This window comes from Microcaecilia unicolor, chromosome 11, assembly GCF_901765095.1.
Source record: "Microcaecilia unicolor chromosome 11, aMicUni1.1, whole genome shotgun sequence".
Lineage (NCBI taxonomy): Eukaryota > Metazoa > Chordata > Amphibia > Gymnophiona > Siphonopidae > Microcaecilia > Microcaecilia unicolor.
Window position 1 is genome coordinate 111,722,023 of NC_044041.1, and position 23,884 is coordinate 111,745,906.

The window sequence follows — 23,884 nt, forward strand, 5'->3', positions numbered from 1 at the left end:
AATTTCTCTATATTTTTTCTTTACTTCAAATGACAGACAAGATCATAGCAGAAGCAGTGCACAAACAGCTTACTAAAATATAAGAAAAAGAAAGATTAGAAGGGGGGAGAGCTAGCAGTCACCTGGGCTTCCCAAGTACCCACCAGACTCTCCCCCAGGGCTAAGGCATCCTCTCAATTTATAGGTTTTTCACCCAGCTCTCTAACCCTTCCCTCTCATCTGCCTATCTATTCTTTCCACCTATCATCTTTCACCCAGTCTTCATCCCTCCCATGTTCCAGCATAATCTTTCCTGCTTTTTATCCTGTTTCTTTGTCTTGTCCAGATAGTTTTTTTTCTCTAAATTCCTAACATTACAGAGTCAGTTAGCTCCTGGTAACTCCCTTTATCTGCTTAAAATACAAGCTAAGGATGCTGCAGCAATATGGAGCTAATGTTAAAGCACATTATCTCCATGCAGGCTTCTTTTAAGGCAATTCATATGTGTAAGACCCTTGTCTTTTAATGTCATCATTTTTGCCATGCTCAAAGTGCACTGAACTCCCATACATTCCCATCAGCACTACCACACAGTTCACACATACTTGTCGTTACTGTTTTTAAACAATATGACAGGTCTATGCAGTCCCTCTAGTCGGTTCTTCTTTTTAGTTATTAGTCTAGGCCATTGGCCTGCTCTGACCTGCCTTCCTGACAGTAACAGTGAGCCTTTCCAAGGTCTGCTACCACAGTCCAAGATTCCAAAGTGAAGACAGTTGATCACTGCAATATTATCTCCATAAATACTGGCTTCTGTAATCCTTCACGACTTCCTGCCGCAGGTTTGCCTAGCACCGAGGAGGTTTGTCCCCAATCTATCTCATCAGATGAACGCTGGTGATCTGGAAGCAAAAATGAAGTTGCTTCGTTGGAGTCTTCCCTCGCGATGTAGGGACAACCAGCTCTTCCGGGTGTGTCACTGCATCTGGCTCCAGCAAGCTAGCTGAGAATGCCGAGATTGGTGGTGGTGGTGCAAGTCAGGAGTAAGAGATAGATCAGAGCCAATGTCAGACGCCATACCTCCCAGTACTGGCAGTGAGACTGCTGGCAACTCACCGACAACGTAAGGGGGCTGACTCTCACCTTGCACAAAAGAATCCATAGGATCCAACACTGAAGTCGAGGGTACAGCCCAAGGTTCCAAGGGATAAGCCTGAAGATTTCCCTTCTACTTTACCATATTTGCAGAAAAAGTGAAAGCACCTCTATACCTATGCTGCCATCTTGTAAACCCCCCTCCCTACATCTCATTTTCTATGTTTCTATGACATGGAGGCAGCACTAATCCCTTCCCCGTGTCCCAGGGCTTCATAGGTACTCAAAAGAAAACTGTTTACACAAAGCTTTCAATACAATAGTATTTTTATAAAAACTATTTCTGACAAACTTTTTGTGATAAAATTTGTGGTTATATCTACAAATTTAGAACTTTCATCATGTAAAGGCTGAGTATTCCTGTGTGGTTCATCTCCCACAGGATGTGCCTTTGTCTGTGATACAGTTGTGTATTTCTATACACCAGCAGCTGACAACTTCTTTTACAGTACAAAGTAGTTTTATGAGCCCTAGATGAGGGCTCAAGTATTCCATTCCTCTGCAAACAGGAGTTCCATCAGGGGACATAGAATTTTGCACCCACAATTATGAAACCATTTTATTCACTAAGGTGTCGTAAAACCCTGGTAGATAATGAGCAGCAGTCTGTCTCACTTACTAAAGAAACCTACAGCTTAACTGCTTCTATCTATGGCTCAAGTGGCAATAATCCAGCTGTTTTCTTGCCACAGCAGTAGAAGCTTAAGTGTTATGAGGAAAACCTCTGTTTTTCGTACACGATTTACACCTAGGATGCTAGCTTAGGCGCCATCAAGGAATCTTTTTTGGTTTCTTGTATGGTCTGCACCCTTGTGGTGGCGGCTCTGTGCTATGCTTTCTACCAGCTTTGTCCTGCACAGTTTCCATCATATTCCAGATTTCATCCTGTTCCTCTTCCTTTACATCTTCTTGGGACAGGGAAGAAATCTCCTGCTGCTCTTCCTGCTGAGGAAGAAGAAAAGAATAAGCACCTACTGCATGCCTCATTTCAGGACACCAAAACCCATTTTTAGTATAAAGAATAGGACAGTACTGAATCTGGGTCTCCCTTTTTCTTACACTGTTAATATTAGGATCCTGTACTTACACAGACTGGGAATAAAAGTTGAACTAAGGTGCAATGTTCCATTTTTCTTCCTATACTGTAGCCTATTTCAGAGATTATACATCAAAAGCACAGACATCTAACATGCTATAACAAGCTCTAAGTGCTATTAGAAAAACATGACAAAGATAAATGATAGTTATGCTTCTCTTTCACTCCTGAGATTTCTTTTAACAAGCTTACCAAAATTGCAAATTGGCTGTCTATTATGAAATTAACCCAGAAAAGACTAAAGGAAAGATACTCAACAGGCAAATATCCTATTGTTATAACGTCACCTAAATGCATGTCTGGTTCTATAGTATCCAGTTAACTAATCTAGAATGTCTCCAGATTATTCAGAATACAGCAGTGAAATTGATAAAAGAGTGAGAAAATGGGATTATGTTACAACCTCTGCTAAAGGGAGTACATTAGCTCTTAAGTCTCTCACAGGATTATATTTAAAATGTTAGGTCTGGTACATAATGGTGCTCATTTTCAAAGCACACAGACTTAAAAAGTTACATAATTTTCAAAACACACAGACTTAAAAAGTTACATAATAATTATGTAACTTTGTAAATCTAAGTGCTTTGAAGATGAGCCTCAAAATCTATCACTCCGATATTCCCTGTTCATTAGCTCAATACACTGTGCCATACTCGTCATTGAGGCTACTGTGACCCTCCCAAAAAAATATTACTACAGTACCATCTTTTCATCATATACATTTAGAGATCATTTGTAATTCAGTGGCTGATGCACAAAGTTTACTGAGCTTTGAATGTTTGCTTTAGACTAGTTAGTGGAGGGAGCTTCACCGCAGTCGACCGGGCATCGGCCTCTCAACATTGTCACAGATGACTATCTCCACTGGAGAGTCTGTCCTTCTCCTCTTTTGTTCAGGAAATAGCTAGCCTAGTGGTTAGTGCAGTGGACTTTGATTCTGGGGAACTGAGTCTGATTCCCACTGCAGCTTCTTGTGACTCTGGGCAAGTCACTTAACCCTCCATTGCCCCTGGTACAAAGTAAGTACCTGAATATATGTAAACCACTGTGAATGTAGTTGCAAAAACCTCAGAAAGGCGGTATATCACGTCCCATTTCCCTTTCCCTGTGGAGGGTGAGGATGAGACCAGGACTGAGATGCTCGAGGTTCTGGATTATTCTTCTCCACCTAAAGAGGCTGTGACAGTTCCTTTGCATAAGGTACTGAAGGAAGTCCTTATGTGAAACTGGTCAGCCCCTCTGTTTGGCCCCGTGGTCCCGAAAAAATGCTGAATCTCAGTATCGGATCCACGGTGAACCTGGGTTGATGAGGTCCCAATTACCCCACAATTCCATGGTGGTGGACTCTGCCCTCCAGGAATACTAGAGACTATGCTTCGGCGACCCCAGGCAGAGAAGCTAGGACTCTTGATTATTTTGGGAGGAAGACGTATCAGGCCACTACGCTCGCTGCCAAGATCCAGTCATACCAGCTCTTCACGAGTGTCCACTTGCGGGACGCAATACGTCAACTGTCCAAGCTTGGTTGATGCACTCCCTACGGAGCTGGCCAACCCTTTTCGCCAGGTGGTCAGGCAGCAGAAGGCGTGTCGCAAGTTCCTGGCCAGGAGTACTTTTGACGTGACATCCACGATTGCTGCTCAAGGTATAGTGATGCGCAGACTCTCATGGCTGATTGTCTCTGACCTGGATCATTCTGTCTAGCAGCGGATGGCAGATGTTCCTTGCCAGGGGGGGGACAACCTTTTTGGAGAAAAAGTAGAGGATCTTGTTGATCAGATCAAGAAGCATAATGATGCTATGGATTCTCTCTCCCACCGGGTGCCTTCTGCTACTGCCTCCTCATCTAGGAGGTATTTTGGAGGGAAGAGGAGTGCTCCCTAATCCTATCCTAAGCTTAGGTACATTCCTGCTTCTCGGCAGCCTACCCAGGCTCAGCCCCAGCGTGCTCGTTCTCGTCAACAGCGTGCGTCTAAGGCCCATACTGCTCCCTAGCAAAAGCAAGGGACGGGCTTTTGACTGGCTCTAGTTAAGCATAGCCTCAATAAAAGTGTCCATGCCAGACGACTGGCCAGTTGCAGGGAAGTTGATATTTTTTCACCAAAGGTGGCCTCTTATAACCTCCGACCGGTGGGTTCTTCAAATAGTCCAGTTAGGATACACCCTCAATCTGGAATCCAAACCTCCAAATTGTCCACCAGGAGCTCATTCTTACAGTTCCCAGCACAAGCAGGTACTTGCAGAGGAACTCTCCGCCCTTCTAAAGGCCAGTGCAGTTGAACCCGTTCCACCAGGGGAAGAAGGGCTAGGATTCTATTCCAGGTACTTAAATGCTATTAGTAGTAGTAGGTACTTCCTTGTGCATAAGAAGACAGGGGGGATGCGTCCCATCCTAGACTTAAGAGGCCTAAACAAATTTCTGGTTCAAGAAAAGTTCAGAATGGTTTCTCTGGGCACCCTTCATCCCATGATTCAAGAGAACGATTGGCTATGCTCTCTGGACTTAAAGGATGCTTACAAACACACCGCGATACTTCCAGCGCACAGAAAGCATCTTCAATTTTGGCTAGGAACACAGCACTTTCAGTACTGTGTACTGCCCTTTGATCTGGCTTCCGCACCCAGAGTGTTCACAAAGTGTCTGGCGGTAGTTGCAGCGTCGCTATGCAGACTAGGAGTGCATGTGTTCCCTTATCTCGACGATTGGCTGGTGAAGAGCACCTCGAAGGCAGGCGTTCAGTAGTCCATGTGAATGACTATTCAGGTGCTAGAGCTACTGGGGATCGTGATAAATTATTCCAAGTCCCATCTCACCCCAGTTCAGGAATTGGAATTCATTCTGTTGAACACAATGACAGCTCGTGCTTATCTTCCCGAGGCAAGGGCAGACAACCTCTTATCCCTAGTGTCCTTAGTATGAGCGTCTCAACAGATCACAGCTCAGCAGATGTTGAGATTCCTGGGGCACATAGCCTCCACAATTCATGTAACTCCCATGGCACGTCTGCACATGAGATCAGCTCAATGGACCCTAGCCTCCCAGTGGTGTCAAGCTACAGGAGATCTAGGCGATGTAATCCAACTGTCCACCGACTTCCGGAATTCTCTGCAGTGGTGAACGATTCGAACCAATTTGACATTGGGACGTCCATTCCAAATTCCTCAGCCACAAAAAGTGCTAACGACGTATGCATCCCTCCTAGGGTGGGGGGCTCGTGTCGATGGGCTTCACACTCAAGGAGCTTGGTCCTTTCAGGAAACAGATCTTCAGATCAATCTCCTGGAATTGCGAGAGACCTGGAACACTCTAAAGGCTGTCCATCCAAATCATATTGATTCAGACAGACAATTAAGGTTGCCATGTACTACACCAACAAGCAGGGGGGGCACCGGATCTCGCCCTCTGTGTCAGGAAGCCGTCCAGATGTGGCTTTGGGCTCGCCGTCACGGAATGTTTCTCCAAGCCACTTATCTGGCAGACGTAAACAACAGTCTGGCCAACAGATTGAGCAGGATAATGCAACCTCACGAGTGGTCACTGAACATGGACGTTGTCCGCAAGATCTTCCGAGCGTGGGGCACCCCCTCGGTGGATCTTTTTGACACTCAGATCAATCACAAGGTCCCTCAGTTCTGTTCCAGGCTTCAGGCCCATGACAGACTAGCGTCAGATGCCTTTCTCCTGCATTGGCGGGGAGGCCTTTTGTATGCATATCCTCCCATACTTCTAGTAGGGAAGACCTTGATGAAACTCAAGCAAGACTGCGGAACCATAATCCTGACTGCACCCTTCTGGGCGCGTCAGATTTGGTTCCCTCTTCTTCTGGAGTTGTCCTCCGAGGAACCGTGGAGATTGGAATGTTTTCCAACCCTCATCACCCAGAACAAGGGGTCGCTTCTACATCCCAACCTCCAGTCTCTGGCTCTCATGGCCTGGATGTTGACAGCTTAGAATTCGCCTCCTTGGGTCTTTCAGAGGGTGTCTCCCGAGTCTTGCTTCCAGAAAAGATTCCACGAAGAGGTGTTACTCTTTCAAATGGAGGAGGTTTGCCGTCTGGTGTGACAGCTCTTTCTTGTCCTACACAGACCCTGCTTGAATACCTTCTACACTTATCTGAGTCTGGTCTCAAGCCCAACTCCGTAAGAGCTCACCTTAGTGCGATTAGTGCTTATCATCGCCGTGTAGAGGGTAAGCCTATCTCTGGGCAGCCTTTAGTAGTTCGCTTCATGAGAGGTTTGCTTTTGTCAAAGCCCCCAGTCAAACCTCCACCAGTGTCATGGGATCTCAACGTCATTCTCACCCAGCTGATGAAAGCTCCTTTTGAGTCACTGAATTCCTGCCATCTGAAGTACTTGACCTGGAAGGTCATTTTCTTGGTGACTGTTATTTCAGCTCATAGGGTCAGTGAGCTTCAGGCCTTAGTAGTGCATGCACCTTATATTAAGTTTCATCACAACAGAGTAGTCCTCCGTACTCACCCTAAGTTCCTGCCAAAGGTGGTGTTGGAGTTCGATCTGAACCAGTCAAATGTCTTGCCAACATTCTTTCCTCATCCTCATACCCGCCCTGGCGAGAGCAGTTTGCATACCTTGGACTGCAAGAGAGCATTGGCCTTTTACGTGGACCGGACAAAGCCCTTCAGACAGTCAGCCCAGTTGTTTGTTTCTTTCGACCCCCAACAGGAGGGGAGTCGCCATCGGAAAATGCACAATCTCCAATTGGCTAGCAGATTGCATTTCCTTCACTTATGCTGGGCTGACTCTAGAGGGCCATGTCACGGCTCATAATGTTAGAGCCATGGCTGTGTCAGTGGCTCACTTAAAGTCAGCCTCCATTGAAGAGATTTGCAAGGCTGCAACGTGGTCATCAGTCCACACATTCACATCTCACTACTGCCTTCAGCAGGACACCCGACGCAACAGTCGGTTTGGGCAGTCGGTGATGCAGAATCTGTTTGGGGTTTAGGATCCAACTCCATCCCCCTAGACCCATTTTAGTTCTGTTCCAGGCTGCACTCTCAGTTAGTTGTTTATGGTTTCAGGTCAATCTATGTTAGACCCTTGCCGTTGCGAGGCCCAATTGTTCATTGTTTTGAGTGAGCCTGGGTGCTAGGGATACCCCACATATGAGAACAAGCAGTCTGTTTGTCCTCAGAGAAAGCAAAGATACTTACCTGTAGCAGGAATTCTCCGAGGACAGCAGGCTGATTGTTCTCACAAACCCGCCAACCTTTGCTTTTTAACTGAGGTACACGCTCGTGCGATGGGCGGGAAGTCATCCGTGCATGCGCGGTGCACGCCATTCACGCGCCAGAACTCTCTGGCAAAAACCTTTTGTTATTTTGCTTGCAAAATATCCGATTCCTGGACCACCGCAGACCTCGACCCACATGTGAGAACAATCAGCCTGCTGTCCTCGGAGAATACCTGCTACAGGTAAGTATCTTCGCTTTCCGGTCGGCTCTCAGCCTCTCTCTGGGTTCGAGCCGCAGCACTGCAGGCAAGGAAGGAACAGAAGTTGGAACTTGGAACACTCTGGTGTGCACATGTAAGACTTGTCTCTGATTCACTGGCACTGTTTGCTGACAGGTCGCCACATGCACTCGCCAGTAGGTCAGGTGACATCTGATGCTTTGCCTGTGTCAGAGCTGAGGTCTGCGCATCAGCCCAGGAGCAGACAGGATTAATAGTAACTGCCAAAGCAATTAAAAGGTATATCAGACCATCAATTATTTAAGAAGTTCCTAAAGACGTTCCTATTTACGAAAGCCTACTCCATATCGAACTCCTCCTTTTGACTCTCCCGTTGTAATTTGAAGTGGGACTCTAACCCAATTGCACTTGTTGGACATTTTTTTCCTTCCTATGTCTTTTCTGTGAATTCATCCCAAAACTGTCATCATCCTATGTTTCTTCCTTTCTTTTATTATAATCTTTCTTGAACTACTGTACGCCACATTGTGCCTGCACTTGTGGTAAAATGTGGGATAGAAATGCACTGAAATAAATAAATAGTGACAGCAGAAAAAAACACGAACAGTCCAGTTTGCCCAATAGTCACACTCATTATCAATTCATAATTAAATCAACAATGAACGTGATATTATATACTCGATTATGATCTTGCTTTGTATGGGACAGAGACCATAGAAGTCCACCTGGCCCAATCCTTATGTTCCAACTGCTGGAGTTCTTGTCGAAGCCCACTCCAGCCTATTTGTCTTCTCGTTTGCGGGAAACAGATCGTAAAAGTCTGTCCAGCACTGTCCTCATGTTCCAGCCACTAAAGTTGCTGTCTAAACCCTTTCCATCCCATCCTAAACCAGATTGCCATATATGAGAGACAGACCATACAAGTCTGCCCGGTATTGGCCCTAGTTCATCACAGCCGGAGTCACCATCTGAATGTCACTCGACACATCCACATACATGCAGTCATTTAAGTTTAGGTTTTTTTATAACTTCCATTTTCTAATTAGAGATCCTTTGTGTTAATCCCATGTCTTTTTGAATTCCGTCATCATTTGTGTCTCTACCACCTCCTTAATGGAGACTTTCCGCATCTGTGCTGTTAGAGCAAGGAGGACGAGACAGCACTCAAAGAACTTGGTACTCAGTAAGTGAGAGGCTGGCGCAAGTGCAGCGTACTCTTCCACAGGAACCCTGCAGGAACAGCTTCCGTCCCCATAAGAACCCCGCAGGTTCCATGGGATTCCCACAAACCCCTTTCTTGTGCAAGTCTCTAATATGGAATTCTCCTAAAGACAGTTTAGAAAGGATCTTAAGACCTTCCTTTTTAGGGATACTTTTGAGACTTAATTTCAACAATACCGCAGATGGGATTGGCAAGATTAGCTGTAAACATGGAACAAATGGCAATGGTCCTTTTCTGTATCTTTTCTTTATAGAGATTATAAATAGAAATAAAACAAAACATAGAAAAGAAAATAGGATGATACCTTTTTTAATTGGACTATCATCTTATTTTCTTTTCTCTGTTTTGTTTTATTTCTATTCAATACCTTTAGAAGTGGACTACCACAGCTACCACACCATTTTACAAAGATTGTAATTCTGTCAATCTGGTTCTACGCTTTTATATTTTTAAATATTTTAAACTGTAATCTTGTAAACCCCTTTGACAGATTCTTCAACTGGCAGTATAATCAAATTTTCTAATTAACTGTAAACTCCTGCGGCATCATGTTGAAGCAATCACCAGAACCCAGACTTCTGAGTCTGTAAATCTCCCATACTCACCTCCCACCTCTCCCGCCCAGTCATCAGGAGACAGTTCAACCGTGACTTCAAGAAAACCTGTGAGAGATGCAACAGGACTCAGTCAAAAGACAGTAACAGAGCATGCAGGACAAGGCTTATTTATCCACTCCTACCCTATCTGAGATAATACTTAACCATCTCTCTGACCTCATGTGCAACCTTCTTCAAATCAATCATCTTACTTTCTCTTTCTACTTTCTTACCCATCTATATGTTACAACTTTGCCTTACCTTTCACTATCAATTATAATGTTCCACTATGTATTATGCTGCTGTTGCAAGTAGTATACCATGCCATACTTTATATTGTTAGTTGAATATTTTTACTGCTGTAATTGCCTATGGCTCATGTTTGATCTATGCTTACTGTACATCGCCTTGAGTAAATTCCTTAAAAACAAATGGTAAATAAATCCTAATAAATAAATAAAATAAGGTTACACCAGCAGGAGGCACTGTAAATACTGGTACAGCACAGCTGGATGTAGACAAAAGGGGTGACAGCTATTTCAGTTCCCAGCATGTCCCAGCAGGAGGTGCTGTAGGGAGCAATACTACGTAGCACTAACCTTGTGCAGCAGCTGTTTGTCCTCAATATTATGCACTCTTAAGAATCGATCAAGTCCACAAGATGCAACCAGTGGAAGGGATGCATGACACTGGATGCTTCGAACGCTGCCTGCAAATCCTTTTAGACACTTAACCAGCTTCCCTGAAGAGAAAAATGGGACTCAGTGCCAAAGCATCATCTGCTTCTTGGTGCACTCACACATTCAATAACTGCCATGCACCACCTATCCCAGAACTCAGCACCTGCTTACCCTGTCGCAAGTCAATTATTGCCACGCTCCCTTGGGTGTTTCCCACAACAACATAACTACAAAGGAATAAGAACGATGAAATCAGAACACATGCACAAAGAGGACTGAACGGACTTGTATATCTACAGGAAGGGGACCGAAGGAGGACTGAGGCACCAAGGGATGAAGATGAACTAAGTTTACAAAAAAAAAAACCTCACTTGGCATCTGGAGTCACGGATAATGCAGTGAGAGGATATTCCTGAAACAAAGCTTCCAACACTGGTCGGCGCTGAGGAGAGCAGGGGTCATATAGCCGCACCTAGAAATAGTAACAGAATATAAGGATGAAGCACCACAAGAGTTATACTATGTAAGGGCACAGAATTGTGATCATCATGTTAGCTCACTTGTATATATAGAAATAAGTCAAACAACATGTAGACAGAAGCGAGTAATACCAAAAGCAATGAGCCTCTTACTTCCTGGGAGCTCAGGGCCTGGGACCCTCGCTAGCTCCCAAACTTGAGGGGACACACGCACCTGGTGATGCCCTGTGCATGTCACAATCTTCTGAGATCTTGGCAGGAACTGTAGGTCCTGCACCCACACAGGAACACGAAGGTCTAACCAGTCATTACGCACCTAAGCAAGGAAGATGAGAGAAGCATGAGGCAGCAATAGTAAAGGTACAAATACAATGAGAAAAGAGAGAAGATGAATATCCATCACTCACATTCTTTGCTTTGAAAATTGGCTGATCGGGTCTCTGCAAGTCCCAGACTTTCAGATCATTTTCCTTCCCACCTGTGCCTATGCAATGCTGCATCTCTGGGTTTTGACGCATTTTGGCAATATTCGGCCCAGTATTTATCTCTGTCTGCCAAGAAACAGAAAGACAGTTTATGAAAGAGTACCTGTGCAGAGGGAAAGCTTTGCAGATTCACCCTCCACTCATATCACGGCCAAATTCCCAGAGACTAATGATGAGTATGCAGCAGTGCCAAGGGTTCCAATATTTTTTGGGAGGTGAAGGCTGCTGAAGAAGTGAGGACAGCAAGCAAAGCCCAAGTCTGAGAATCGCACTGTATCCAACATACATAACTAGTGTGGCCCTGAAACACTACAGCAAAGCATGAAATGCAACTTTACATTTCCATCTTCCTGGGTTCCTTCCTTCCACACTTTCACAAGTCCAGACTCCACACAGGTGATCAATGAGCTGCAAGGAACAGAAAACGAGCAGGAGCATTATACAAAAGAACTGGCTCTTCATCCACATATGCTGGTCACATGACCAGCAATATTATTTATTTATTTATTTAATTTATTTGTAGGATTTGTATCCCACATTTTCCCACCTATTTGCAGGCTCAATGTGGCTTACATTATGCCGTGATGGCGATCGCCATTTCCGGGTACAGAATTTCAAATGGTAATACATTTAGTTGTATACATACATGGTAAAGAGGAATACATTGTGGTATTGCATACAAATGATTTTGCATCAAGGTTCATACATGCATGGTACAGAAGAATGCATTATGGCATTGCATAGAGTTTTCTAAGTGATAAAATGAGTTGTAGCATAAGTTAGGTTGTCGATTATAGAGATGCCATCTTCAATTTAGGAAATAGATTGGTAGTGCATATTGTGTAGCTTTCTTTAATAGCAGTGAGGTTAAACAATCAAGTGACAAGAGTTCGGTTTTGTCTAGTTCATAGGGTCCCGCACCCCTCAGGCAAGGCCCTATAGGGCCAAAGACACACACAGTGGCACTAAAAAGTGCGACTGGGGGCTACGGAGCCAAGCTACTACTACTTATTTCTATAGCGCTACTAGACATATGCAACACTATACACTTGAACATAAAGAGACAGTCCCTGCTCAACAGAGATTACAATCTAATTAGGACAAACAGGACAAACAAGAGATAAGGGAATATTAAAGTGAGGATGACAAAATAAGGGTTCTGAACAAGCGAATAAGGGTTAGGAGTTAAAAGCAGCATAAAAAAGGTGGGCTTTTAGCTTAGATTTGAAGACAGCCAGAGATGGAGCTTGACGTACCGGCTTAGGAAGTCAATTCCAGGCATATGGTGCAGCAAGATAAAAGGAACAGAGTCTGGAGTTAGCAGTGGAGGAGAAGGGTGCAGATAAGAGAGACTTATCCAGTGAACGGAGTTCCCGGGGAGGAATGTACAGAGAGATGAGAGTGGAGAGGTACTGAGGAGCTGCAGAGTGAATGCACTTAAAAGGAGTTTGAACTGTATGCAGAAACGGATAGGAAGCCAGTGAAGTGACTTGAGGAGAGGGTTAATATGAGCATAACGACACTGGCGGAATATTAGTCGTGCAGCAGAATTCTGAACAGATTGAAGAGGAGAGAGATGGCTAAGTGGGAGACCTGTGAGAAGCAAGTTGCAATAGTCTAAGCGAGAGGTAATAAGAGTGTGGATGAGGGTACTGGTGGTGTGCTCAGAAAGGAAAAGGCGAATTTTGGTGATATTATAGAGAAAGAAACGACAGGTTTTAGCAGTCTGCTGAATACGTGCAGAGAAGGAGAGGGAGGAGTCGAAAATGACCCCAAGGTTATGAGCTGATGAGACAGGAAGGATGAGTGTTATCCACAGAAATAGAGAATGGGGGAGGAGAGGTTGGTTTAGGGGGAAAGATAAGAAGCTCAGTCTTGGTCATGTTTAGTTTCAGATGGCGGAGACATCCAGGCAACAATGTCAGACAGGGAGGCTGATACTTTGGCCTGGATTTCGGCTGAGATTTCTGGTGTGGAGAAGTAGATCTGGGAGTCATCTGCGTAAAGATGATACTGAAAACCATGGGATGAGATCAGAGCACCAAGGGAAGAAGTATAGATGGAGAAAAGAAGAGGTCCCAGGACAGATCCCTGAGGTACACCAACTGACAGTGGGATAGAAGTAGAGGAGGATCCACTAGAGTATACACTAAAGGTACACTGGGAGAGATAAGAAGAAAACCAGGAAAGAACAGAGCCCTGAAATCCAAGTGAGGACAGCGTATCAAGGAGTAGGCTGTGATCAACAGTGTCAAAAGCAGCAGACAGATTGAGAAGGATGAAGATAGAATAGAGACCGTTGGATCTGGCCAGGAACAGATCATTGGAGACTTTAGCAAGTGCTGTTTCAGTTGAATGAAGGGGGCGAAAGCTCTGAGCTCAATAAGGTATAGTCCTGATAGTGTGACCTGGGAGCGGCCATTAGACTCAACCACGCTGTGCGGCCGTGGCCAGCAGAGCAGAGAGCTAGGCCAGGGATGGGAGCAGGTCAAGAAGACCCCAATATCCCATCCTACACATCCCTTAAGGCCATTCCACCCTCCCTCGGCAGGGTGTGGTTTATTTGCCTGCAGCCACCAAAGAGTCAACTTAAGGTAATGTAAGCTTTCCAAGCTCGTCCTGAGCAATAGACGGCAAGTCGTGGCCCAGACCACCCTGAGACTGGAATCTAGGGTGGTCCACAGAGTCGAAATGAGCTTGTGCACAGCCTCATATACAGGGAACGGTTTAAGCGGTTGTCTGTGTCCTAGTTATCCCAGGAGTAGAGACTGCGGGGTTTAGTGACTCTGAGCTCTAAAATCAGAGCTTTAGCCATAAAGGAAGTTAAGTCCTCCCTGGGGAGAAAAATGTTAACAGTTGTAGGAACAGACTCCTCTGTCAGTCAGAATCTCACCCTTCTCAACTCTTATAGAAAAACAGAAGGTAGTGAAGCTGCTGCCAAGCCTGGAGCACAAAGGGGAAGATGGAGGGGTCGGGTGGGGAGGGACCTGGCACTAATAGGTGTACCCCCCTAAGCTGGTACCGCTTAGCCTAAGCACCCCCAGGCTCTACTGAACCGGGAAACCCAGAACACGAGCCACAAAATAGATGAAACCAGGAGCTTGCAACAGACCGTCCACCATCTGCTGGAGGTAGAGAGCACACTGAACTTTGTCTTATAGGACGGTATGCTCCTTGTTGGCTCAAAGAGCATGCCTTTACAACAATTACAGAATTTCAAATAGTATTTATGGGGCGGGGAGAGGGATAGATAACTATTTATTTACCTAGCATGGTAAAGAATCAATAAGGAAAACAAAAGCTGGACTTGAACAAGATGCAATGTCCCTGTAGGCTTGTATAGATAGCAAAAGTGATGTATCCTTAGCAATACATAGACTGAAACAACTGAGCAGACAGGATGTGCAAAAAGTGGTCATCATTATATGTCTCAATCTTCTAAGGGTGAATGAGGACCATCAGGCTCATATAGCCTGTCTGATTTTAATTCCTGTGGCTTCCCGCTTTCCTCTCACTTGTTTGCCATTTCTATAGCGCTGCGTACGCCTTGTAGCGCTATAGAAATGCTAAATAGTAGTAGTAGTACTATACCTGTCCCAGACTGCCTGGAAAGCGAAGATACATACCTGTGGCAGGTATTCTCCAAGGACAGCAGGCTGATTATTCTCACGACTGGGTCGGCGTCCACGGCGGCCCAGGAACGGAAATCTTCCATAGCAACAAAAACGTTTCTCAGAGCCATCCAGCGCGCGGAGCGCACATGAGCAGCCATCTTCCCGCAAGTCACGCAAGAGCCCCGCTCAGTTAGATTTATTTATTTATTTAGAGCACTTATACCCCACCTTTTTCCACAGAATGTAGGCTCAAGGTGGCTTACAAGAGACTGGAAAGGCTAACGCCAAACCAGAAAAAATATACATATAATAGTTAAACAGAAAAAAAGAGGAGAGATAAAGAAGTCCAAAATGGTCTGTCCATTTGATGTTGTGAAGGCATTGACACGCTGTGACAGAGTATGGTAGCGATGCAGCTCTCTTCAAATGCCAAGATAAGATAAGAAAGCAATAACAAGGAGAAGGACAACTCCAAAAGGGGAGGTGGGCGGATTTGTGAGAACAATCAGCCTGCTGTCCTCGGAGAATACCTGCTACAGGTTAGTAACCTCGCTTTCTCCGAGGACAAGCAGGCAGCTTGTTCTCACAACTGGGGTATCCCTAGCACCCAGGCTCACTCAAAACAACAAAGAAAGGTCAATTGGGCCTCGCAACGGCGAGGACATAACAAGGATTAACCTATGAACTAGAACATCTGAGTGCGCAGCCTGGAACAGAATAAAAATGGGCCTGGGGGGGGGGGGGGGGGGGTGGGGGGTGGAGTTGGATTCTAAACCCCGAACAGATTCTGCAGCACAGACTGCCCGAACTGACTGTCACGTCAGGTATCCTGCTGAAAGCAGTAGCGAGATGTGAATGTGTGGATTGATGACCACGTCGCAGCCCTGCAAATCTCTTCTATAGTGGTTGACTTCAAGTGGGCCACTGACGCTGCCATGGCTCTAACACTATGAGCCGTGACATAACCCTCAAGAGTCAGCCCAGCTTGGGCATAAGTGAAGGAAATGCAATCTGCTAGCCAATTGGAAATGGTGCGTTTCGCGACTGAGACTCCCCTTCTGTTGGGATCAAAAGAAAGGTAAAATTATGAATCATACCTGATAATTTTCTTTCCATTAATCATAGCTGATCAATCCATAGACTGGTGGGTTGTGTCCATCTACCAGCAGGTGGAGATAGAGAGCAAACTTTTGCCTCCCTATATGTGGTCATGTGCTGCCGGAAACTCCTCAGTATGTCGATATCAAAGCTCCATCCGCAGGACTCAGCACTTAGAGAATTACACCCACAAAGGGACACTCTGCCCAGCTCACCACCCGCCGAAACGGGGGAGGGGAATTAACCCAGCTCATCCCCACACAAGTGGGGGAGGGGAATCCGTCCAGCTCATCCCTGCGGAGCGGGGGAGGGACACCACACCCGCCGATGCGGGGGGATCTGGCTTATCCTGCAACCACAACCGCGGGAGGAGCTGACTGACCCTAACACCGCCGAAGCAGGAGGGGTACAAAGCTGCCCTACAGCCGCACAAAGCGGGAGGGAGTGCCGGCAGAATTTTAAGTCTCAATCCAGCCCCGTAAAACGGAGGGGAGAGGAATGCAGCAGCTCACTGTAACACAAACTCGTCTCAACTCTTGAAGAATCCAATTGAAAAAACTTGAACACGAAGTCTTCCTGAAGTAACTGAAGACTAAACTTGAACCTGAAATGCAACCAGAATATAAACAGTACAGATATCTGGGAGGGGCTATGGATTGATCAGCTATGATTAATGGAAAGAAAATTATCAGGTATGATACATAATTTTACCTTCCATATCATCATGCTGATCAATCCATAGACTGGTGGGATGTACCGAAGCAGTACTCACCCAGGGCGGGACATTGAAATCCCTGACCTCAACACTGAAGCTCCAAACCGGGCCTCTGCCCGTGCCGCCACAGTCAAGCGGTAATGCTTGGAGAATGTATGGGCCGATGCCCAAGTTGCCGCCTTGCATATCTCTTCCAAGGAGACGGACCTGGCCTCTGCCATCGAGGCCGCCTGAGCTCTAGTGGAGTGAGCCTTCAGCTGGATAGGCGGCACCTTCCCCGCGGCCACATAAGCCGCTGCTATGGCTTCCTTGACCCATCTTGCCACTGTAGGCTTAGCAGCCTGCAGACCCTTACGAGGACCTGCAAACAGGACAAACAGATGATCCGACTTCCGGAAATCATTGGTCACTTCCAAATATCTGATGATGACTCGTCTCACATCCAGATATTTAAGAGCAGAGTATTCCTCTGGGTAGTCCTCCCTACGAAAGGAAGGGAGACAGAGCTGCTGATTCACATGGAAGCGAGAAACAATCTTGGGCAGGAAGGCAGGCACTGTGCGAATAGTCACTCCTGCCTCAGTGAACTGCAGAAAAGGCTCTCGACATGAGAGTGCCTGGAGCTCGGAAACTCTTCTGGCTGAAGTGATAGCCACCAAAAAGACTGCTTTCAACGTCAGGTCTTTCAGAGATGCCCTCGACAAGGGTTCAAAAGGCGGCTTCTGTAATGCTCTTAGCACCAGGTTGAGATTCCACGCAGGCACCACCGAGTGCAGAGGAGGGCGCAGGTGATTAACTCCCTTGAGAAAACGCACCACATCTGGCTGCGAAGCCAGGGAAGCACCCTTCAGGCGGCCCCTGAAGCAAGCCAGGGCCGCTACCTGGACTTTAAGGGAACTGAGCAACAGGCCTTTCTCCAGACCTTCTTGCAGGAATGCCAACACTGAAGAAATTGGAGCAGTGAATGGAGAACATGAGCCTGCTTCACACCACGCTGCAAAGGTACGCCAAACCCTGGCGTAAGCAGTAGAAGTAGAGCGCTTCCTCGCTCTCAGCATAGTGGCGATGACCTTGTCTGAGAAGCCCTTCTTCCTCAGACGCTGCCGCTCAATAGCCAGGCCGTAAGACCAAAGGGGGAGGGATCCTCCATCACCACGGGACCCTGATGTAACAGACCCTGCTCCACTGGCAGCCGCAGAGGATCGTCGACTGAGAGCCTGATCAAGTCCGCATACCAGGGACGTCTGGGCCAATCCGGACCCACCAGGATTACCCGGCCCGGATGCTTTGCCACCCGGTCTAGCACCCTGCCCAACATGGGCCAGGGCGGGAACACATAGAGGAGCTCTTGTGTCGGCCACTGTTGGAGAAGAGCATCTACTCCCAGGGATCGAGGGTCACGTCCTCTGCTGAAAAAGCGCGGCACTTGGCAATTGGCCGATGACGCCATCAGATCTAGGCTCGGCTGGCCCTAGCGCTTCGTGATGCCCAAGAACGCCTGAGCAGATAGCTGCCACTCTCCGGGCTCCAAGGTATGGCGACTGAGAAAGTCCGCCTTGACATTCATGACTCCGGCAATGTGGGCCGCTGACAGCTGTTCCAGGTTCGCTTCCGCCCACTGGCATAGATTCATGGCCTCCTTGGCTAGAGGGGCGCTCTTGGTACCTCCCTGGCGGTTGACATAGGCCACAGCCGTGGCATTGTCCGACAGGACCCGTACTGGCTTCAACGCCAGTACCGGGATGAACTCCAAAAGCGCCAACCGAATGGCTCTGAGTTCCAGGAGGTTGATAGACCACTTTGCCTCTGCAGGAGACCAGAGCCCCTGCGCTGTCCTTCCCAAGCAGTGGGCTCCCCAGCCCGACAAAGAGGCGTCCGTGGTGATGACAATCCACTCCGGGGTCACCAGAGGCATTCCTTCAGACAACTTGTCTGTCTGCGTCCACCAGCTCAGCGCCTTGCGCACTGCTGGGTCCAAGGGAAGGCGCACAGCATAATCCTCCGACACCGGAGTCCAGCGCTGCAGCAGAGAGTGTTGTAGTGGTCTCATATGAGCCCTGGCCCAGGGCACTACTTCCATCGTGGCCGTCATAGAGCCCAACAGCTGCACATAGTCCCAAGCCCGAAGAGGAGAGGCTACTAGGAACTGGTCCACCTGAGCCTGAAGCTTGACAATCCGATTGTCTGGCAGGAACACTCTGCCCACTTGGGTGTCGAATCGAACTCCCAGATACTCCAGGGACTGAGTTGGGCGCAGCTGGCTTTTCTCCCAGTTGATGATCCACCCCAGGGAGCTCAAAAGAGCAACCACCCGGTTCACAGCTTTGCCGCACTCTGCATAAGAGGGGGCTCGGATCAACCAGTCGTCCAGATAAGGATGGACTTGTACTCCTTCCTTCCTCAGGAAGGCCGCGATGACCACCATTACTTTGGAGAAGGTCCGCGGAGCAGTAGCCAACCCGAACGGGAGGGCTCTGAACTGGAAGTGTCGGCCCAGTACTGCAAAACGCAGAAAGCGTTGATGAGGAGGCCAGATGGGAATATGCAAGTACGCTTCCTTGATGTCCAAGGATGCCAGGTACTCCCCTGCCTTCACTGCCGCTATAACAGAGCGGAGAGTCTCCATGCGAAAGTGCTGAACTTTCAAGGCCCGATTGACCCCTTTGAGGTCGAGGATAGGCCGTACAGAACCTCCTTTCTTTGGTACCACAAAGTAAATGGAGTAACGTCCCTTGCCAAGCTGATTTTCTGGCACCGGAACGACCGCACCCAGGCGGATCAGATTGTCCAAGGTCTGCTGCACTGCCACAGCTTTGACCGGAGACTTGCAGGGAGAGAGTACAAACCCGTCTCTTAAGGGTCGGCAGAACTCTAGCTTGTAGCCGTCTCTGATGACTTCCAGCACCCAAGCGTCTGAAGTTATTGTGGTCCACTCGCCCAGAAACGAGGACAGCCGTCCTCCAATCTGCACTGGGGCGTGGACCAAGGCCCCGTCATTGGGTACGAGACCCTGGGGGAGGACCGGAGGGAGCACCTCCGGGACGGCGGTCTCTGCGAAAGGAATGCTGCTTGGGGGAGAAGTTCCTCTTGAAGGAAGAGGAGGCAGAAGAGCCCGACCTGCCCGGGCGGTACCGACGGGCTTCCTGAAACCGTCCTCTGGAGGTACCGGGGCGAGTACTAGCCCGAGCCCTGACCTCTGGTAACTTCTTGCCCTTAGACGTGCCGAGATCAATCACGATTTTGTCCAGCTCGACCCCAAAGAGCAGCTTGCCTTTAAAAGGCAATCTAGCCAGGCGGGATTTAGAGGCGTGGTCAGCAGACCAATGCTTCAGCCAAAGCCACCGCCGCGCAGAGATTGTCTGAGCCATGCCTTTAGCTGAGGCCCTCAAGACATCATACAGCAAGTCTGCCAAATAGGCCAAGCCCGATTCCAGGGCCGGCCAATCAGCCCTCAAGGAATGATCCGAGGGGGAAGCCCGCTGCACCATAGTCAGGCACGCCCTGGCCACATAGGAGCCGCAAACTGAGGCCTGCAAACTTAAAGCAGCCGCCTCAAAGGACGACCTTAAGGCCGCCTCCAATCTTCTGTCTTGGGCGTCCTTTAGGGCCGTGCCACCTTCCACCGGCAACGCCGTTTTCTTAGTCACCGCAGTGATTAAAGAATCCACGGTAGGCCACAGATAGGCCTCACGTTCACTTTCAGGCAAAGGATAGAGGCGGGACATAGCCCTAGCCACTTTAAGGCTCGCTTCCGGGACATCCCATTGAGCCGAAATTAAGGTGTGCATGGCATCATGCACGTGGAAGGTTCTAGGCGGGCGCTTCGTCCCCAGCATAATGGCAGAACCAACAGGGGCTGAGGGAGAGACGTCCTCCGGAGAGGAAATCTTCAAAATGCCCATGGCCTGCACTAACAGGTTGGGCAAATCCTCTGAGCTAAAGAGCCGCGCTGCAGAGGGGTCATCCGCTCCATCCGAGCGGGGATCCGTCTCCTCCAAGGAATCCGCAAAGGACCGTTGGGAGAACTCAGAAACACTGCCCTCATCTACATCGGAGGAGACAAAGTCCTCCAAGGCCTGGGAATCAACCCGAGGGCGTTTACCTCCGGGGGCCTCAACCTCTTTACCAGACGAGGGAGCAGGGGCAGCATTTTGCATAAGGAAGGCCTGATGCAGCAGCAAAACAAACTCGGGGGAGAAACCCCCCAGACTGTGCACTTCCGCAGCCTGGGCTACAACCCTAGACGCACCCTCAACCGGCGCTCGCAAGAGCGGGGGAGAGACATGCTGCGCATCCAAAATGGCGTCCGGCGCGACACTCCGCGAAGGAGCCGCGCGGGAAGAACGGCGCTTAAGTTTAGCCGCTTTTGTGCCGTCGCCCAAATTAAGGGCGTTCATGGCATTAACGTCTCCCACCTCAAGGGCGGCCCAAGAAGAAGCCGTCCGAGCTGCGTGGCCGGCCAAGATGGCGGAGGCGAGCAGCGGGGGATGGGCGTTTATGGCGGGAAAAACCGCCACACCGGAGGAAGGACCGGGACACTCATTGGTCACGAAACTGTCACCCAACAAGGGCGAATCAGACTTTAAGACCCCCGCATCCCCTCTAGAAGCGCACAAGCGATCCGGGGAGCGACTCTTTGCGCCCTCGCCCTCCGACGCCATATGCCACGTGGAGATCAATCGGGGAACCCCCTGCCCGCTATAAAAAGGTAAAAATTAGCTGCTTTCCGCTCCGAGCTGTAACGACCTGGTGTCCCAGTGAGTAGCTGCAATAAACGTTTAAATAAACGTCGAAATAAACGCCTTTAAGGACGTTCAAATTTTTTATTTTTTTTTTTTTAACGGAGCCAGCGGGAGGGGGGGAGAAAAGGAGGGACCTGGCGCCACCAGGTTTGCACTTGCTCAAGAAGAGCCCTCAACCCCAGGCACTCAACAAAACCTAAAAATTAGGCTTGGAGGCCTAGCCAGAGCTGCTGCTGTGTGTGACCACCACCTGCTGAGATAGAGAACATACTGAGGAGTTTCCGGCAGCACATGACCACATATAGGGAGGCAAAAGTTTGCTCTCTATCTCCACCTGCTGGTAGATAGACACAACCCACCAGTCAATGGATTGATCAGCATGATGATATGGAACAAACATTTGGGCGGACTGTCTGAAGGGGCTTGTCTGCTCCATGTAAAAGGCCACTGCTCTCTTGCAGTCCAAGGTGTGCAACTGACGTTCAGCAGGGCGGGTATGAGGACGGGGAAAAATGTTGGCAAGACAATTGACTGGTTCAGATGGAACTCCGACACCACCTTCGGCAAGAAATTAGGGTGTGTGCGGAGGACTACTCTGTTGTGATGAAACTTTAGATAAGGAGCATGCACTACCAAGGCTTGAAGCTCACTGACTCTACAAGCTGAAGTAACAGCCACCAAGAAAATGACCTTCTAGGTCAAGTACTTCAGATGGCAGGAATTCAGTGGCTCAAAAGGAGGCTTCATCAGCTGGGTGAGAACGACGTTGAGATCCCATGACACTGGTGGAGGTCTGACAGGGGGCTTTTACAAAAGCAAACCTCTCATGAAGCGAACAACTAAAGGCTGTCCAGAGATAGGCTTACCCTCTAAACATTGATGATACGCACTAATCGCACTAGGATGAACTCTTACGGAGTTGGTCTTAAGACCAGACTCTGACAAGTGTAGAAGGTATTCAGGCAGGGTCTGTGTAGGACAAGAAAGAGGATCTAGGGCCCTGCTATCACACCAGACAGAAAACCTCCTCCATTTAAAAAAGTAGCACCTCTTCGTGGAATCTTTCCTGGAAGCAAGCAAAACCCAGGAGACACCCTCAGAGAGACCCAAGGAAGCGAATTATACACTCTCAACATCCAGGCTGTGAGAGCCAGAGACTGAAGGTTGGGATGCAGAAGTGCCCCCTCGTTCTGAGTTATGAGGGTTGGAAAACAGTCCATTCTCCATGGTTCTTCGGAGGACAACTTGAGAAGAAGGAACCAAATGTAACGCGGCCAGAAGGGAGCAATCAGAATCATGGTTCCGCAGTCTCGCTTGAGTTTCAGCAAAGTCTTCCCCACCAGAGGTATGGGAGGATATGCGTACAAAAGGCCCTTCCCCCAATGTAGGAAAAAGGCATCCTGAAGTCTGGAACAGAACTGAGGGACTTTGTGATTGACCTGAGTGGCAAAAAGATCCACCGAGGGGGTGCCCCACTCTCGGAAGATCTTGCGTACAACTCCCAAATTGAGCGACCACTCGTGAGGTTGCATTATCCTGCTCAATCTGTCGGCCAGACTGTTGTTTATGCCTGCCAGATATGTGGCTTGGAGAAACATGCCGTAACGGCGAGCCCAAAGCCACATCTGGACGGCTTCCCGACACAGGGGGCGAGATCCGGTGCCCCCCTGCTTGTTGATGTAGTACATCGCAACCTGATCGTCTGTCTGAATTTGGATAATTTGATAGGACAGCCGATCTCTGAAAGCCCTGAGAGCATTCCAGATCACTCGCAACTCCAGGAGATTGATCTGAAGACCTTTTTCCTGGAGGGACCAAACTCCTTGAATGTGAAGCCCATCTACATGAGCTCCCCACCCCAGGAGGGATGCATCCGTAGTCAGCACTTTTTGTGGCTGAGGAATTTGAAAAGGACGTCCCAGGGTCAAATTGGACCAAACTGTCCACCAGTGAAGGGAATTGTGAAAATCTGTGGACAGCTGGATTGCATCCTCTATATCCCCTGCAGCTTGATACCACTGAGAAGCTAGGGTCCATTGAGCTAATCTCATGGGAAGACGAGCTTTGGGTGTCACATGAACTGTGGAGGCCATATGGCCTAGAAGTGTCAACATCTGCTGAGCTGTGATCTGCTGAGACGTTCTGGCCATGGAAATTAGAAGATTGTCTGCTCTCGCTTCTGGAAGATAGGCCCGAGCCGTCTGTGAGTCCAGCAGAGCTCCTATAAATTCCAGTTTCTGAACAGGGAAAAGATGAGACTTGGGGTAATTTATAACAAACCTGAGTAGCTCCAGCAGTTGAATAGTCATCTGCATGGACTGTAGAGCTCCTGCCTCTGAGGTGTTCTTCACCAGCTAATCTTCGAGATAAGGGAACACATGCACTCCCAGTCTGCGTAGCGACGCTGCAACTACTGCCAGGCATTTTGTAAAGACCCTGGGCGCAGACGCCAGACAAAAGGGCAGCACACAATACTGAAAGTGCTGTGTTCCCAAACGAAATCGAAGATACTTCCTGTGAACTAGAAGTATCGGGATGTGTTTATAAGCATCCTTTAAGTCCAGAGAGCATAGCCAATCGTTTTCCTGAA

General features: G+C 48.2%; 1 protein-coding gene and 1 long non-coding RNA gene across 3 annotated transcripts in view; one reads left to right on the plus strand and one right to left on the minus strand.

The window, feature by feature from the left end:
• Positions 1-239: 239 nt before the first annotated feature.
• Positions 240-21,828, plus strand: LOC115480549. The gene is made up of 3 exons (XR_003943841.1): positions 240-314; positions 7,637-7,642; positions 21,818-21,828. It is a non-coding gene; the product is annotated as an uncharacterized LOC115480549 (long non-coding RNA).
• WDR74 (WD repeat domain 74) overlaps positions 308-23,884 on the minus strand; it is a 40,105-nt gene continuing 16,528 nt past the window's right edge. The window contains exons 4-11 of one of the 2 annotated variants that reach the window (XM_030219304.1): positions 11,464-11,533; positions 11,048-11,191; positions 10,855-10,956; positions 10,533-10,633; positions 10,333-10,388; positions 10,081-10,223; positions 9,491-9,547; positions 308-2,076 (exon numbers count right to left, since the gene is read on the minus strand). In XM_030219304.1, the coding sequence (XP_030075164.1) occupies positions 1,906-2,076; positions 9,491-9,547; positions 10,081-10,223; positions 10,333-10,388; positions 10,533-10,633; positions 10,855-10,956; positions 11,048-11,191; positions 11,464-11,533 (844 nt within the window). In that variant the 3' untranslated portion in view covers positions 308-1,905. Of the gene's footprint in view, positions 2,080-9,490; positions 9,548-10,080; positions 10,224-10,332; positions 10,389-10,532; positions 10,634-10,854; positions 10,957-11,047; positions 11,192-11,463; positions 11,534-23,884 lie in introns of both variants that reach the window. The other variant, XM_030219303.1, reaches the window with a different exon arrangement.